Here is a 19422-nt window from a genome sequence, read left to right on the forward strand (position 1 = left end):
CCAATAGACCTTAATTTGTAAATTTTTATAATTTTTTATTACAATTACAACACAAAATCCTACAACTGAGGTATTAGAGCAGCTCCTATATACTTAATATATACTTATACAGATAGTTTTCCAATTCTGGTCAGGACTCTATCTGCAAAGAGTTTGCATGTTCTCCTTGTGCTTGCATGGGTGTCCTCCAACACTCTTAAGACTTGCTGGTAGGCTAGTTGGCTCCTGTCTAAATCAGCCCTGTATGTATGTGACATAGAGACCTTAGATTGGAAGCCCCTTGAGGGTAAGGACTGATGCGAATGTGCAACAGTGCTGTGTAAATTGTCAGCGCTATATAAAAAAAACAATAATTATATTATGTAGATATGTCAGATATCATATATAATAGTCTATCTATCTATCTATCTATCTATCTATCTATCTATCTATCTATCTATCTATCTATCTATCTATCTATGTCATAAAACAGGACTATTGTCCTACCTGTAACATTTGTTTCTTAGAGGACACAGGGAGAACCAGTTGTTTATGCTGCTACCTTCAGGTGACTGAGCGATGGTAAATCAAAGCTCTAAGGACATCCTTGTATAACCCCTCCCTCTTCCAGCCTGCCTCAGTTTTCAATGGAACACAGAAAACAAAGGGCAGGGTCCTGTGTCCTGTGATGTACTCCAAGAAACTGATTCTACAGGTAAGACAAAAGTCCTCAGTGGCGTCGCTGGGGGGTGCAGACCACATGCAGTTGACACCTGCCAGGGGGTGACACCAGAGCACCACCAAGTCCCTTTCCTGTCTGTCCCAGAGCCTGGGGAGACAGGGGACTATTTTATCAGCACAGAAAATTAATTCAGGATAGAGAGCAGGGAGCAGACCGGAGAATGTCCGTTCTCCAATCTGCTCTGTTTGATCAGTGAGGCAGGGAGGAAGTTAATTCTGGAACCAATGGGGCTTCTAAATGCAGTCTAACAGAGGGGAGCCGAAAACAATGGCTACCAGGTCTGCAAGAAAACAACCAACCCCAACAGGGAACTAAAACAGAAGAAGCCAGCAAGTCAGAGTGCCACCTCAAGAACTTGCAGCTGAAGATGCACATAGGCCTGAACATCAACTTGGTAAAACTTGAAAAACGTATGGGCAGAAAACCAGGGGGCAGATTACAAATTTTGAACCAAAACCTGATGCTGGAAGGCCCAAGAAGCAATAATGCTTCTAGGTGAGTGAGCCTTAACTGGAAAGGGGGGAACTTTTAACTCATAATTCTGAATTATAGTTTGCCAATACCACCTTGCTAGAGTGTATTGTGAAACAAGAAGCCAGATGCCCCATACAGAGACCCAGTTTATGTGGTAACCAAACCTGTTTGTCTCATGGAGCCAGAATGTTGAGCTTCAACAGCTTGGAGTGAAACAGAGGATAGGGGAGTGCCTCTAAAAGAGGAAACCATCAATCCCATAGACTTCATGCATACAATGGGAACTGGCAACCCCTTTCACAAGGCATTCACTAGAAAGTGAGAGGCAAACCATCTCTGGAAAAGAATAGTCAAGGCAGAAAATTGACCCTGAATAGAACTCAAGGCTAAAATGTGGCATAGGTAAGATACATCACACTGAACATTTCCTGGGATGGAATTTCCTCACTTTTCACCAAGTGAAATAAATCTATCTGGTGTCTTGGGGGAGGCCAACCTCCTAGCTTTCAGGAGCATAGGAATGACAGTATTCATAAGGTCCCTGTCCTTCAGGACCTGGGCTTTAAAAGCAAGTCCATTAAAGCCAGTAACCATTTTCCATCTCAAGGTGCTTGGTAAGCTGGCCACACACTGCTACCACTGCTGCTGTGACTCTCACAGTTGTGAGTACCTGGGGTTTTACTCCCAGGAAATGATGTATTAGAGAAGTTGGGATATCTGGGTGGCAAGCTGTGAGGCCACATAACTGGACAAATGTTCTGGGGAAGGTTACTTTGGACAGGAGGTCAGGACGATCCTGAAGTGCTCATGGAGAGTCTGCCAGGAGATTGACTACATTTACATTTCATGGTCTCCTGGGCCAGTTAGAAGCAATGAGGATCACTAAATTCCCCCCATCTCGATCCAGCAAAGAAGGTAAACCAAGAGTTTCAGAAGAGGTAAGGTGAACCAAGCCTAAAGCGTCACCAAGGCATTCATAGAAAAAGCCTGTGGATCCCTGACCCTGGTGACAAACCTGTCCAGTTTATTGTTGAACTTGGATGCCAGGAGGTCCACCTCCCATGTCCCCCCCTGCAACACAGGGCCCAAAACAACTCCAGGATGGGACATGAAGTTCCACTTAAGCCAGAATCAAGTCTGCTTTTTTTCTGAGCTGCAAAAGTTCTGGTTCCTCCCTGATGGCCGATGGAAGCCACCACTGTGGCATTGTCTGGCTGAATCCTGGCCCTGTAGCTCCAGTTTTGAGACGTTGACCAAATAGTACTGCACTCCAGTATGTTGATTGGAAGTCGGCATTTCTTGAACCAAGAGGATTTTCCAGGACCCCTCCTCTGTCTGACTGGCTAGCATCTGTCATTAGAAACCTTCCAGATCATCAGGAGGAAGGATTTCCCCAATCCCACAAAAAGGTAGGAGTTTCAGGGACTGAACCTGTTTATCCAATGCAGCCAGAATGTAGAGCTGCAATCACCTGTAGTAAAACTGAGCATACATGACTACATTGAAGGAAGCCACCATCAACCCCAAAACCTTTATGCAAAATTGAATGGACAAGTGACCCATGGAGTGTAAGGTCTAAGTATGGAAATGGAGAGATTGAATCTTGGATCTGGACAGGGTGCCAAAGCAGACAGGGGAAAGGTCAGAGAAGGATGAGGGGGAAGAAGAGGGGGTCGTACTTGTGCCCCCTGCAGTCTAAGAAGTCCAATAGGTCAGATTATTTCTCCATAAATTCATCCGTTTCTGCAGTACACTCCTCTCTAGATAGCATGCCAGAGGAAGGTGCCCTGGTGGGTGCTAAAAAACACACTGAGGTGGGTAGCAATGAGGAAAAGAAGCAGAGCTTATGGCTAACAGAAACAATGTTCCCTAGGGGGGTTAGAACCTTCACCAGAACAGCTGTTGTGCTATATGACCTCACAGGCTGTCACCCAGATATCCCCACATTTATGATCCACAATTTCCTGAGTAAAACCCCAAGGACTCAACAGAATATCTGCAAGAGTATCAGAGCATCAGGCTCAGAAGGATTCTGAGCCTGATGAAGGGGACCCTGTGCGGCCCCGTAAACGCTTGTACTGGAATGGCAGCACTCCATTAATAAATGGACTTGTTTTTTTTCCACTTAAATAGTGTTGTAGTGACATCCTTTTAACAACTTGTACAGTATATCTTCATGGTGCCATCCGTGGTCACTATGAACACCCACTAGGATTTCAAGGAACATGCAAGTGTGCAGCAAGAGTGCAAGACACCTATATATTACTTGTGTTTTAACCTCCCTGGCGGTATTCCCGAGTCTGGCTCAGGTTAATTTTCCATATCAGGAGCGGTAACCCCGAGCCAGACTCTGGACTGCAGAGAAAAGTGACACTCACCTTGTCCCTGCGAGCCCGCGGCGTCCTCTGCTGTACGCGGCCCGAAAATGAAACTAAAAGTCAGATGCCGGAATCTAACTTTTAGTTTAATTTTCGGGCGTCACAGCCGGCGGGAAATTCAAAAGTGAAAAGTTGCAATGTACACAGAATACACACAATACAATGTAATCTCCTATGATTACACTTATGTATCAAACTATTTCACTTCGATTTTGTCCCTAGAGCGTTGTCCAGTGCCCTGCCTGACACTTTTTCACAATTTTAAGAAATTATAATATAATAAATAATTATAAAAAATTATAATAAAATAATTTTAAAAAATGGTCCAGTAAATGGGAATTCTGGGGGCGTTGCCTGATCCGTACCACAGTAAATAGGGTACCAAGTTCGCACATCACTGAGCTCGGTCGCAGAATCGTCGCTGTCCTCACTTTCAGTGTCTGTTGAGGAATTTCCCAACGAATCGCTATCACTCAATTCGGCAAGTAGTTCTAATTTACTATCGCTGTTTTCTACCTGGTCTAAAACCGCTTTTGACCTAAAACAGCGACGATTCTGCGACCAAGCTCAGTGATGTGCGAACTTCGTACTCTATTGACTGTGGTACGGATCAGGCTGAACCCCCAGAATTCCCATTTACTGGGCCATTTTTTTAATTATATTATAATTTTTTATACTTATTTATTATATTATAATTTTTAAATTTCGTGTTTCAAACGTTATCATACCCGGGATGTCTACTGGACTCTTGTTTGGACAGATTTAGGTGAGTTATTCCTAAGATTTAGTAAGAATTGCAGGCCTACAATACATAACACCAAATTTCCATGCAAAAAATTGTACCGCTTTTGGTACAAAATTCCTGACATAATCATACCACCAGGGAGGTTAAAGTAGCCATCGCTCCAAGCTCGCTCCTGTGATGGACTACAATCTAAATACAAATTAGTTAACTAAATGTGAGATTGGAGACCATCATGGGAGTGAGGTTGGAGCGGTGGCTACTTTATAACACACACAGGGACCATGGGGAACTAAAGTAGCCACCCTCCAGAGGGAAGGACAGTGTCAGCATGAATACAGAGATGATTTGAGGATCTACAACCAAGTGGTACACAAATAAGCTACATTTTTTGTTAACCTCCCTGACGGTATTCCCGAGTGTAGCTCGGGGTTACATTTCCTTACCAGGAGCGGTAACCCCGAGCCACACTCGGGAATACACTGTATTCTCACTTACCTCGTCCCTCGATCCCTGCTGTGTCATCTCGCTGTCTCCTTCGCCCGATGCCAGCATCTGTCTTTCTCGTACGCTAGCGTCAGCATCGCAGGGGGACAGATCCGGTGGGAAATTCAAACGTAAAAGCACCCAATACACACATAACACACTGTAATACATGTTATCCAGTGCTATTACATTACTATATCAAATTATTTCACCTCAGCTTTGTCGCTAGAACTTTTTCCAGTGCCCTGCCTGCACTTTTACTATTCTTTTTGCCTGCAAAACTTGAAAACGTCCATGGCATCCATAAAGTGTCCACTGAGGTCAAAAGCGGTTTTTGAGCAGCTTGAAAACAGAGATAGTGATTTGGAATCACTTGTAGAATTGAGCGATAACGATTCACGGGGAAGTTTGTCGTCAGTGAAGGTGACGACAGCGACGATTCTGCGACCGAGCTCAGTGATGTGTGAACTTGGTGCTCTATTGATTGTGGTACTGATCACGCAGCGCCCCCAAGATTCCCATTTACTGGAGCATCTGGTATGAAAGTTGATGTTGAATGTGACAACCCCTTGGCATACCTTCAATTATTTCTGAAGAAATAGTTACCAAGACAAACCGGTACAATGAGCAACAATCATCTACTCTGCAGCGGAAGTTTTCCAGAAACAGAAAGTGGGAACCAGTGACGAAAGATGACATCTGGAAATTTCTGGGCCTGATAATACTTCAGGGAGTGGTGGGGAAACCCCTGCAGAAGTGGTATTGGACAACCAATAAATAACTTGCCATTCCATTCTTTGGCACGGTCATATCAGAATATAGGTTTACCCTCATCATAAAGTTTTTACACTTCGCAAACATAATAATTCAATGAAACTACTCATCCTGCACCAAAACTGAGAAAAATTTGGAAGGTATCCCAAATGATAAAGAATTTCCAGCAGACCTATGTGCCAGAAAGAGACAGCATAAATGAAAGTCTAATGGCCTACAAGGGAAGGCTCAAAGAGAGCACGAGCACGATTTGGAGTAAAATCCTATATGCTATGTGAATCATCAACTTGCTACATTTGGAATTCAGTGATATACACTGGAAAAGGAACCAAATTCGATCAAAAATACAGCAGCTATGGACTGGCACAGTCCATAGCTGGGAGAGACATCATAAAGCCACAAGTAGTGATAGACTACAATAACACCATGGGAGGTGTCGACAGAGCTGACCAAGCAATGACATTCTACCCAGCAATGCGGAAACAGCAAAATAAGTATTACAACAAGATCTTCAGGCATCTTCTTGAGCAGTGCTTGTGGAATGCCTACATTCTTCTCAAAAATGTGGACTTAATTTGGAAAGTTGCCAAACTAATCTTCTTGAACCACCAAACACCATCAGTAAATGGATCTGGACGTCATGGTGTTGGCGTTGTCAACCCAGAACGCCTGACTGGTCGTCACTTCATGGACCACATCCCACAAACAGAGAAAAGTCAGCACCTACAAGGATGTGCGTGGTTTGTTGCTCGAAGCGCGATGAAGGTGGAAAAAAAATCAGAAAATAAACCAGGTTCATTGTCCTGATTGTGACGTCGGACTTTGTGCTGTCCCATGTTTCAAAATCTATCATACCCGAGATGTTTACTAAAGTAATATTGCACCCTTGTTTGGACAGATGTCAGCGTTTTTGGTTTGAATACATTATTTAATTAAATGTATTATTATATTATTATTTTGTGTAATTATTTCTAATTATTTATTATATTATAATTTATGGTTTTGTATTTCAAACTTTATCATACCCAGGATGTCTACTAGACTCTTGTTTGGACAGATTTAGGTGAGTTATTCCTAAAATTTACTAAGAATTACAGGCCTGCAATATAAAACAACAAATTGCCATGAAAAACAATGTACCGCTTTGGCATGCTAAAATCCTGCATAATCAGACCGCCAGGGAGGTTAATAGTTATGATACTTGAATGCATTTTTGAGAGTTAATTCCTGAGTTTAGTGTCACTTTAAATAACATTTCTAGTAAGAAACCGCTAAAGAGACAATCCTGCTGTCATTCTGTAAGCAGTTCTGTGTTTCAAACAGGGTATGTCTAATCCATGGAAGAGGCCTTGAATTTTTCTGCAATAGAAGAGGCCAGTCTCAGGTCTTCCATTACCATTGTTACCTGAAATTCCAAGAGGAATACTTTTGTGCATACATGATGATGGTCCTTTTTGCTTATTCTATTCTTGGTGCATCTGTAAGTAGCACAGGCAGTATAGTATAAGCGTGTCCCCAGCAAATTGAGTTTTGTTAAACTTTTATTTAACTCCAGCCTCTAGGAATTGTGAACTGGCAGGTAAAAGCACTCCCTAACTTTTAACGTTTACTACTAATAACATGAAAATGTAAACGGTTTTTCTTTTCTACAATAAAAGGTGTACAAGAACAGGACACAGTTTCTAGAACAGATTTAGAAAAATACTTCAGAGTTTGTCTGTGGTAATAAAAGTAGGCATTAAATTCAATGCATTGAATTACAGTATATTTCCTACGTACGTTTGGCTCAATCAGTAATCAAGTACATCAAATGCATAAAAGAAAATATATTTAACTAAAGTAAATTTTAAAAAAGTCCCAAAGTATCAAACAGTTTAATTTATAACACATTTTTCAGGAGCATCAGCCTTTGCATACATGAAATGCATGATTTAAACCCTAAGGATAATCATTACATATTGTTATATCGAAATGCAGTAATAACCATTTAAAATCACTTCTGGGTTCTATCTTTTCTATTGAGACACAAGGTAGCAGATTAGACTTCAGACTTGTAATGGGTGGAAACAGGTCCTACTCAGGCAGCATACAGGATAGGGACGGCCTTGGGTGGAAAAATGTAGACCTGACCGTGATCTGATTTTGGTAAAAAGGAGGTTACCCTAAATCAGTTATATTGGAATACCAAAATTACAGGCTGTCACATCTGATCCATTTAATTTATATAATTTGTATATTGAGTCAATCCCTGAAATTCATAACAGTATACGAACTCGGCACAAGCACTGCCATTTGTGGTGGTGCCAAGGCACACTGGGGGGAATTCATAGAAACTGGAGCAGCATTTTCAAAGCATAAATGAACAAACTGAAAATGGATGCCGATTGGTTGCCATAGGCACCTGCTCCAGATTCTGTCTGCTCTAGTTTGTTCATGCCACACACTGTGTCCTCAGTGCAGATCAGTAACAAAGCACCTGATAAAATTGCAGTTGTGAGAGTTCTGTCCTTGCACAGGCAGGCGCAGCAGCCAATAGCTGATTTCGGTGGGCACAGCTTGAGGGGGAACTCAGAGAATAATTCCCCATTGGGTCCTCCTCTCTTGTGATTGGCAGCAGGGCATAGTTGATAAAAGACTTTGATATGAAATCTGCCCACTGTCTGCATTCAATCACTGTCAAGGTGGACATGATGGGGAACTAGTCCCTCCAAGTTCTCCATCAGGCTCTGCCCACTGTCGGCATTATTGGTTGCTAAGAGGCTATGCAGCCAACAGCATCTTATCAACCAGTAACTCATCCCCAACCCAATTCCCGAGACATACCAGCCACAGCTGAATGTAAACATGGGACAGAGGATGCTGGTTGACATTATTACCCAAATACGGACATAGGGGTGTGCAATCAGTTGCTAGGATGCCAGTGACTTGGTATCCTAGCACCCAGTGAACCATGAGAGGGACGCTGTCATTGATGACAGCTCCCAGCATGTACATGCCCCACTCTGGGCACTGGCATCTCTCTGTACACCAGATCAAATTTTTATTACTGCCAGTTTCCCAATCTGTAAACTGATGGTTATTCTTTTTGAATCTGTCACAGCCATGGCGGCGGGATCTTACAGTAGAGGTAATACAAGCTACCTGAATCTGACACACATGTTGGAACTGCAGGTAAAACTGTTGCAAGGTTTTCATCAATTAAGGAGACCATACTGTTGGAAAGATGTACATGCTTTATTGAAACCCCCCTAATATGTTAATCCCTGGCAACATTTGAGTGTAATTACTATGACACTGGGTCTCTGAGTACAGGATTACTATATGCTATGTGCTTTATTTGTATATATCTACTATATCTACACTATATGTGCTATATATTTTTATGTATTTTTGTTCATTGATAGTGTATATTGTGTCATTGCTATTTATTTGTATATTGTGTCACGTAAGCTAGAAGAAAATAATATATGGTGGTGTGGTCCTGCTCCAGATTACGGTGCTAATTTTTAATCTGAAGTGGAAATAAAGAGAATCTTTTTATGTCAGGGATGCTGGTATATTTCTGCTTCGGTGTGTAATCTTGCAAGAAGGGTGTTTGCATACTTTGGCGGAGGATTTAAATCTCTCAGACAAGCATTTTTTTCTAGGTTAGAAAGCCAGTATCTGATAACCACACTGGGCTTCAGACCATAAAACCACACTGCCAGTTATGGGGGAGCAAAGAATAAGATCAGTTTTGCCATAATAGGTACAGAGTTTGGAATACTTAAAGTATGTCTACATATTCTTATTGGGACACATGCTTTATTATAAACTGCCTATGGGATTTCCCCTTACTTCCTGTTCTGTTTCCAGTAGAGAAAATACAGTAAATCCCAAAAAAGCACATAGGGAAAAAAACAAAAATCTGGCACAGTTTTAACTATTTTCTACTTTGCTGGCTTCAGATATACTTTTAACAACATGCTTTAAAATACCGCACTACATGCAGTTTTATTCAAGCCTTATAACTGTGTGAAATCTTAAAATCTTACCTTTAAGAAAACAATCTTCACTGTGAACCATAAATATTTTTTGCTTTTTATGGCAAGCTGCTTTGTGGACTTCACAGTGATTTTCATAGAACTCTCCGTCTGAGCCACAGACAGGCTTGTAATGAGGTTTACAGTGTTCCATACATGCACACTCTGCTTGTCTGCTCTCCTGGTTAATTACACAATGTCTTCCAAGGCCACAATACTTGTTTTCACAAGATCCTTGTCCATCCTCATGATCAAAATAACCTTTAAAGGAGAAGAAAGGCAAAGACAACTTAGTTTTGTTTCAAACAAACAATACAACTTTTGATAAGAAAAGTTATTGTAAGCTTTGCTGTATTACCACACTGTACACAACAAACCTTTAGATGGAAATTACCTGGACTCTCAGAAAAGAAAAAGGTTCACTGCACATGGTTTTGCAAAATGAACTAATGGAAATCTCTAGCAATAAGCAAATCCTCTGTCAGTCAATAACAAGGAACAGCAAAATGGTTAATTGGTTTTCCTGCCAGTATGATAATGAAAGCAAATCAATATCTGTAATATTTATTTTCCTACAGTTTTAGAACAAGGTCAGTAATGGAATCTCCTTAATGAAAAGTTTATAGGAAAGAAAAATGAAAACTCAATTACAGCCCTCTTTAAAATATGCAAAATCTCAAGGCACCCCAGTCTAAAATGTAAAAAAAAATGTGAGGCCTCTCTTAAATCCTTACCAGACCCTTATCCAATATAGGGAAGATCCCATGCAAAAATACAAACAAAAATTAGTTTCTCCCTTAACATCACTAGCCCCCATTCACATCAGAATCCCCCCTTTCACATGAGAGTCCTTCCTATACATCAGAAGCACCCTACTTTTGCATCAGAGACTCCTCCTCCCCCCAAATCAGGGGGGAGGAATTTGGCCTAAAGTTTGGGTCCGCTGACATCAAGGGCCCCGGATCAGCTGCATCCTGCTCATTGTCTTTATCATCATCTGAGTCTAGAGAGTAGGATTCTGGTTGATCTGGAATAGGCAAGTCCTCACCATGGGATACAGGACGTAGTATGGAAGGAATGTTTGGATATTCCACGGTCCACTTCTTCTTTCTTGAGATCCCTTTTGCAATTGGGGGAAACATGCAAAAACAGCAATTGCTACTATGATTGGTGGGTTTTCTCCACACCATTGGGACTGTGAAAGGCATGGACTTTTTCTTCTTGTTTAGCCAATGGCACAGATAAGTTGCACATGTAATGCAACGATAGTGAGGAGCCCAACTCTTGTCCTGATCCCCTATTTTGCATTCAAAATATAGGTGGTATGCCTTTTTACCACTAACGTCATACAGCACTAGAGCTGCAACAACGATTTGATTTAGTCGATTAAAATCGACGATCGAAAATGTTGTCAACGTCCCGCATGCAGCGCACACCATGCCCACCGACCACGCGCGCCCACCGCACATGCGGCAGTCCAGCCCCTGGCTCTCCTCCAATCCCGGCGCTCCTCACATCTAGCTGGGCCGGTGCGATCACATGACGGGTGCCGGGGATGTGAGCGCGACAGGTGTCAGCCTGGGGATGGAGACTATGCCTGGGGACGAGCTGGCATCCAGGCTGAACCGTTCAGCAGAAGACATGGAGGAAATGTTCAGACAGTAAGTGCCCCCAAGCCCCCCGGAGCCTGGGACCCGACACCGTGCACCCCATTGCACCATCATACCCATCCTCTGCACCCTATTCCACCATCATACCCATCCTCTTCATCCCTGCACCCCAACCCACCATCATGCCTGTCCTATGCACCCCATTCCACCATCATACCGATCCTCTGCACCCTATTCCACCATCATACCCATCCTCTCCATCCCTGCACCCTGAACCACCATCATACCCGTCATCTGCACCCCATTCCACCATCATACCCATCCTCTGCACCCCATTCCACCATCATACCCGTCCTCTGCACCCCAACCCACCATCATACCCGTCCTCTGCACCCCATTCCACCATCATACCCGTCCTCTGCACTCCATTTCACCATCATAACCATCCTCTCCATCCCTGAACTCCATTCCATCATCATACCCATCCTCTCCATCCCTGCACTCCATTCCATCATCATAACCATCCTCTGCACCCCATTCCACCATCATACCCATCCTCCCTATTCCATCAACATACCCGTCCTCTGCACCCCATTCCACCATCATACCCGTCCTCTGTACCCCATTCCACCATCATACCCATCCTCTGCACCCCATTCCACCATCATACCCATCCTTTCCATCCCTGCACTCCATTCCACCATCATACCCATCCTCTCCATCCCTGCACTCCATTCCACCATTATACCCGCCCTCTCCATCCCTGCACCCCATTGCCCCATCATACCCCTCCTCTCCATCCATGCACTCCATTCCACCATCATACCCATCCTCTCCATCCCTGCACTTCATTCCACCATCATACCCGTCCTCTCCTTCCCTGCACTCCATTCCATCATACCCGTACTCTGCACCCCATTCCACCATCATACCCATCCTCTCTATTCCTGCATCATACCCGTCCTATCCATTCCTGCATCATACCCGTCCTCTCTATTCCTGCATCAAACCTGTCCTCTCTATTCCTGCATCAAACCCGTCCTCTCTATTCCTGCATCATACCCGTCCTCTCTATTCCTGCATCAAACCTGTCCTCTCTATTCCTGCATCAAACCCGTCCTCTCTATTCCTGCATCATACCCATCCTCTCTATTCCTGCATCATACCCGTCCTCTCCAATAACGCCAGCTATAGAAGAATACATCAGATCCCAGCAATAGTACATTATAGTATAATTACTATTACTGCAATTTGCTGTATTCCTCTATAGCTGCTAGTATTCTGCATTGAAACGCTGTATAATGTACTATACTGCACACCACACTTTTTTTTACTTCCACCACTCCAAGCTTGCTCCCGTGATGGACTACAATCTCAATACAAACTAGTAGTCCATCACTGGAGCCTTTTAAAAAAAAATCTGATTAATCGAACTTAATAATTGGCTAACTAAGCGATTATGAAAATATTCGTTAGCTGCAGCTACTGCACTATTGAGATGCAAATGTAACCTTGCCCAAAATGTAGCAGAAGTTATCTGAATTGTTTACACAATTTCGAGGCATCTTGGCTTCTGAGAGAAAATATCACACAACTGTTCCTTGGAAATGTTAGGCAATGACACTTTCACAAGCCACCAGATGTAACTGTATGATGCGTAGTTCTGACTAAGACAAATGTACCTTGCAATACAAGAACAATAAATTACAGTTAGGTAATAACCTTTAGTCTCAAAGTGAAGCTACATTTATAAACTTCCATGCGGTATCGTTTTCATTGTTCTACTGTAATTTGTCGAGAAGTTATGAGGTATCACGATCATCAGACACTTCACTCCCTTGTTGGCAAATATGGCCTGTGTATAAATCTTTATTGTGAAATATCTTGAAAACTTTAGCCAACCAGCATCTTTATTACCTGTTTTCAAATTCATCTAATCAAAATATGTAAACATTAACACATTTTATCTTGGAGGTCGATCATTTCCCAACATTTGTAGACTAGTGTAGTAGGAGAATACCTACGAATGACTGAACAAGGTAGGGAGCTACCCGCCAACCATCTCTGCCCCCTCTCGGGGGCCATAAGGGGTGGCAAGAATGTACATGTACACCTGTATCAGGTGTGGGTATCCTCAATCAGCTTGTCAAACACTAAGGGATGGAAATGTAAACAGTAACCGGTGGAAATTCAGTATTGTAAAGTATTGGGGTCATGGGGCCCAGGCATGAGGCTACTAGGAGTTTTCCCCAATGTGGTCCAAAATTAGTAGTGTGTCTGTTATGATTTAGAATTCACAGTCAATTTTTGACATGCAGGATTTGGATATTCAAGGAACTATGCCACACGGAGAGTCATTCCTGTTCCCTTCTAAAGCAGCCCATTAGATAGAGGAAGAATGGCATTGACAATCTACAATTCTGGTTAAGAGGCAGGCTTTATTGTATAGCCTAAAGTCGGGCAGATCAACTTCTTCATGCCACATTATGTCGGATGGTACATGAATGTTTAATTGACTGTTTGACTGTCTGCTTCTAGCAGTTTGCGATCTCTTCTGATTACATGAGCATTGCAGTATAGAAATCTCCATTAATAGATTCTGAAAGTGAAGATACTAAATTAAACAATTGTCCTTTACTCATTGTCTCCAGTTAGAATGTAGGTACAGACATGCTAAATGTTATTAGTACAATGTTCAAACTGGCCTAGATCTTTTTTGACAGTTCTAAAAACACTAGGGAAAAAGTCACAGATATTAGGATGTTTGCAAAACTGCTTGATTTAAAAAAATGCATGCTGGGAGCCAAACCGTTTTTTTAAAATTGTAATAGATGTGGTTAAACTGCAGAGGAAATGTCCTAAGAAGCACAAAATATGTATAGAAACATGTTGGAAAACATCAGTGGTTTTCAAACAGCTGATCTCTAATGTTAAAGTCTAATTATTTAATTTAAAAATGCTGTTTTCAATTATATATATATATAAAAAAAAAAAAATGCTGTTTTCAATTATATATATATAATATAAAATAGCATACATTGCATTTATTGTTATCTTTATGTATATATTATTACCTATTTAGAGATGGGTAATACAGTATAGAGTGCTAAAACTGTACAGATCCCCTCCCAACTACATTGAAACTCCTGTGCCAATAGTCTTCATTCCACTTGAGGTATTCTGTACAGGGAAGTTAATGGATGTGACAAATTTCAAAAAGACAGGAACAAGCAATGTGAGCAGAAAGTGAATGCAATCGTCAGAACTAGTCCACTGTAATAGCTCACACACAATGTATCTAGAGATTCAGCTTGAAATTTCTATTTTATTTGAATGAATATTGTTCTTTAAAGAGATGCTGTCTTCACAGCAGAAAAAAAAACTGCTGCAAATATAAAGCACAGGGCCTTAGGCTACACATTAACATTAGCTGCAATTAGATGTGTTTTTAGGCATTTTTCAGAGATGATTTGAGGCTCTACAGCCAAGTGATACACAAATAAGATACATTTTTGTTAATAGGGTACATGAATGCATTTTTAAGATTTAACATCTGAGTTTAGTGTCACTATATTCTCCCTGTAACATACTCTCAATATATGCTTCTACAGTTCCATTTCATATGGTAATATCCAAAATTAATTGGATTATGACTCATGAGAAATTATTCAGCATTTTTCAAGCTACGCTCAGTTTACATTGGTATGGGAACCGTGGTTGAGTTACCTGGGAATCACGAGCCAAACTTGACCGGCATTAGTATCCCCACGTCAAAATATGGTTTTAGATGGTCGGAGCCTAGGAGTCTGTGGAATTTTTTTTCTATTGTCTTTTTTGTTTTCTTCTCTTTTTTTCTTGTTTCCTTTTCTTTATTTTACTCCGAGTGTCTTTTCTGTTCGCTTTCTTGTTCTTTCCTCTTTTTTAATTTTTTTTATTTTATTCTTCGTCCTGGCGAAGGATGCAAAATTATCTGCCAGGGCGAAAGGTCATATGATGTCTCAATGTTCCAGTGCTAATTCCCTAATTGGAAGAGGTACCAAATAGCATAATACATCTCAGTTGTAAAGTTGTTCTTTATTAGTTTATAATATTACGCTATTTTGATAGTTAAAAGGTCTGCCTTTAACAACATAGGCAAGATATAACAAAGTCATTAAGGTTTGACAGCTGGAATGTTGTGTTGTACATACCTCTTTGATGTAACAAGTTATGTTGGCACATTAAAAATGAATTCAATAAAAACATTGAAAGCAAAATATGCTTCTACAGTCAAAACCTTCAGCCAGGTTGTGTCAGAGCTTGCCATCCCACCCCCACCCCTGCCCAATAGGAATAGATATCTCCCATTCAAAATATGTAGGCAAAGAGCATGCCCCTGCCAGATGCCCAGTTATACAGACCTGTAGGAATTTATCTTAAAATGTGGAGTTTTCTATGCAGGCAGGTTGTTTATTGCAGAAGAGACAAGCATCAGCAAACGGGGCACAAGGGAGGAGGAAAGATAGGCAGAGATATTTGACTTAAACGAGAAACAGTCCCTCCTAATGATGAACAGTTGTGAGCTGTGGAAATGGGCTGGTGGCAGGCAAGCTTTGGCACCATCAGGAAGTTCATGAGCTTTCCCTGAAAGAATGGAGTGGGATTTGTCTGTAAATGCAGGGTCTTAGAGTATGTGGCTGGTACGTGCAGGCACTTGTAAATATGCCTGCACTTTTTACCATCAGCATTTATTTTTTGTTCAGATTTTCTTTAGCTAAATTAGTTTAAAATAGGTCACATACAAGCATTCTCTGTTTAGAGATCTGCAGAGGAATATAACTTTATTTCTCTTTAATGTTGAGCTAAAGGACTGCTGTCAAACCATCATAAAGAACAATGTGGGTGCTGATCTGCAAATGTGTTTTAAAAAATTCAAGATCTGGGAGTGTCATCCTGATCCTTATATTTAAAGCGACACTAAACTCAGAAGTTAAATCTTAAAAAAGCATTCAAGCGCCCTAATGACAAAAATGTAGATCCTCAAATCATCTCTGAATTCATGCTGACACCGTCCTTCCTTCTGGAGGGTGGCTACTTTTGTTCTTCATGGTCCCTGTGTGAGTTGTAAAGTACCCCTTGTAATTAACTGCTTGTTCTGCCGTAATTTGCCATAAAATGTAATATGATCCTCATCTAAAATAGTCTTCAATCCACCACACTCCAGACCGGAATCCCAATATGAAGGGGGGTGCTAGTATGACCTGCGGATGGCGCCACAGAAGTCAAAAGTATTGCAATAGTCAACCGCACTCCAAGGTCAAACATGCTGGACATATTTTATTCAGATGCTAGGCAATCATATTGACACAGTGCAAAAAAGCAAATTTTCAGAGCTCTCTAAAGACATACATTCAAAAGTAGTTGATCTGCATAAGGCTGGAAAGGGATACAAGGGCAATTTTAAAGTGTTAAGGCATCCGTCAGTCAAAAGTTAGACAAATTGTCTATAAATAGAGATAGTTTATTACTGTGGCTACTCTTTCTAGAAGTGAGTGCCCAGCCAAGATGACCTACAATGCAGAATGCTCAATGAGGTAAAGAAGAACCAACTAGTAACAGCTAAAGTCTTGAAGACATGATTTAAACTGGCAAACATCCCTGTTCATAAGTCTACCATACGTAAGTCTTTGAACAGGCACGGTGTCAATGGAAGAAAAGGGGGAAGCTGCTGCTCTCTAAAAAAACATTGCTGCGCGCCTGAAGTTTGCTAAAGAGCACCTTGGCAAACCGCAACGGCCTGGGAAAAATGTTTGTGGACTGATGAAACAAAAGTTTAATTGTTTGGCAAGAATACTCAGCACTATGCAAGGCGCAAAAAGGGCACAGCTTACCAACATCAAAACAGCATCCCTATGGTGAAGTATGGAGGAGGGAACATCATAATTTGGACTAGCTTCGCTACCTCAGGGCCTGGACCACTTCCCATTCCCATTGTTCCACTGATGTAAACGGAAAGCTGCAGGAGTCACTGTCACCTAGGTGAAGGCTGTGATTTTTTATATTTTAAGTCTACCTTCAGCTGTCACCCTTAACCCAAAGCTGGGGTGGGTTTGGGGAGGTTCCGTGCATTTAAAAAAAAAAATGTTTATCCTTAATTCTAATGTGAGGTAAAGACAGGTTTGTAGCCTATACAATGACTGTAATACTTGGAATTGCATGGTGAGTGAGTAATGGATAAATATATAACAATAGTTCTATTCAGAATCAGAATTTTCAGACCGAACATGAAAATAATGCAAAATGGAATGTCAAGTACTGCCTTGCTTTGTAGCAAAAAATAAACATGTGGAAACATGTAAAAACAGCATCTCAATTATGCAGTTTGTTTTAGGTTAACTCTGGATATTATTTACCGAGCTAATTATTCTATGATACAAATCCCTATTCAATAGCAGATTGAAAATAAAAAAAAATCTGTAATCATAGCTATATCTGTGCAACCCATGTGGCTGCTAAATATGTGAGAAAACACATAGGCAAGCCTGTGCACATATTTTGATCCTTTAGTTAGTAGCAAGGAGGACTTCTGTCAAATAATACATAGTACTTTTTGATTCCTTTTGCAATGAGTAGCTCAGCCATCAATAGCACAACACACAACCCATATTTTCAATACTGATCTCCAAATCTCACACAGAAATGAGGTGTTGCAACATAACTCATTTATGTCAGAGGCTTAGCATGTCTAGGGCTGCCACAGTGATGTGAACTTATTGCATAATTGTGCCTGTAGCAGACATTTCTTGCTTCTGTCATGGTCACAACATAGTGTTCCTTTTCCAAAATGTGGCCCTTTGCTGATACATTGCAAAAAAAGCAAGCAAATGAGCTGATGTTCTTAACTTATTTCCTTCTGTAGTTTTTGGTAAGCTAGGAAACGATGCGGTCTATTCACTAAGTTGCCGTAGGCAGCCGAGTGAATGACCAACCTGAAGCGAAGTGAGACGAACGCTGTTCGGCTATTCACTTCAGGCTGGTACGGCTGATTTCAGCCATATATGGGCTAAAATCAGCTGTACATGGGGTGGCTTCGGGTCGGCCGAACATTCTCAGCAGTATCGCCCGACCCGAAGTGCATAAGGAGTGCGACTCAGCTGATCCAACATCTGGATCGGCTAAGCCGAACCTCCGGCAGGCTACTCGCTGCTGTTCGGTCTATTCTTATAGATGCCAAACAGCAGCGGTTCTGCTGCCATAAAAACAAATAAAAACATTTTCGCCATAGGAATGCATTGCTAGATTCCTATTGGCTATTTCAATTTGCAATAGCCAATAGCAAACTAGCTATTGTACCCGCCCTCTGCTGCTGTCAATCACTAGTAGGGACCTGATGGAGAACTGCAGCAGTGGGCGGGTGCAATAGCTAGTTTGCTATTGGCTATTGCAAATTGAAATAGCCAATAGGAATCTAGCAAGGCATTCCTATTGTGAATTTTTTTTTATTATTCTGACGCCAGCCAACGGCTTGGTGTCAGAATAAAAAAGAAAAAGCAGTGTTGCTCTCCTGGGCGGCCGGTAACGGGAGACTCCCGGAGCACCCGGGAGAGTTAGGCTGTCTGGAGATCAGTGTCCCTGGTTAGCTGGTAACCAGGGACGCTGATCTCTCTGCAAGTGGCCGGAGCCAGCCGTAACATCACGGCTGTCTCCGCCTAGCTGTCAGAAGCAGGCTGTCAGAAGCAGGCTCGGCCAGCTTCGGCTTTCACCTCGGCTCAGTCGAGCTGAAGCATATGCCTTGGGCTCGACTGAGCCCCCCAGCCGACTTCGGGAGCTGTACGGGCTATAGTGAATAGCCCGTACAGCAGCACTTCAGTTCTACTGAAGGATCAGCCGAAGCTACGGCTAGATCATTTGGCTGTTTCGTGAATAGACCCCTATGTGATTTAAAGTGGAAGCCTCCTATCCTTTACAGCTGAGAAGGGTGGCATCTTAGCCTCTATTTAGATCTACAGTTACCAATTGTGCTGCAAATGTGATCAGCTATGACACTAGCCATTTGAGGGCTTGAAAATTTGGGTGAGAGCTGACATAAGCACACTGAAAACATGACAGTTATCGCCAGATTCATACCTTGTGAAAATTCATGTTTTGGATAACAGTTAAAGTAGTGAGTTCAGTTCCTCTTTAAAAGTACATAATAACAGATTTTAGCTTATGTGCTTCAGCAGCTGCATTATAA

The 19422-nt window shown here is 41.8% G+C and overlaps 1 protein-coding gene across 1 annotated transcript in view; it reads right to left on the reverse strand.

Moving 5' to 3' along the window:
- The window catches only part of FSTL5 (follistatin like 5), a 447340-nt gene that overhangs the window by 220871 nt on the left and 207047 nt on the right, over positions 1-19422 (reverse strand). Inside the window, exon 4 of the mRNA XM_018563909.1 lies at positions 9610-9858. Within this exon, the coding sequence (XP_018419411.1) occupies positions 9610-9858 (249 nt within the window). The remainder of the gene's footprint in view (positions 1-9609; positions 9859-19422) is intronic.

This window comes from Nanorana parkeri, unplaced genomic scaffold (genome assembly GCF_000935625.1).
Source record: "Nanorana parkeri isolate BGI_ZX_2015 unplaced genomic scaffold, ASM93562v1 scaffold710, whole genome shotgun sequence".
NCBI lineage: Eukaryota > Metazoa > Chordata > Amphibia > Anura > Dicroglossidae > Nanorana > Nanorana parkeri.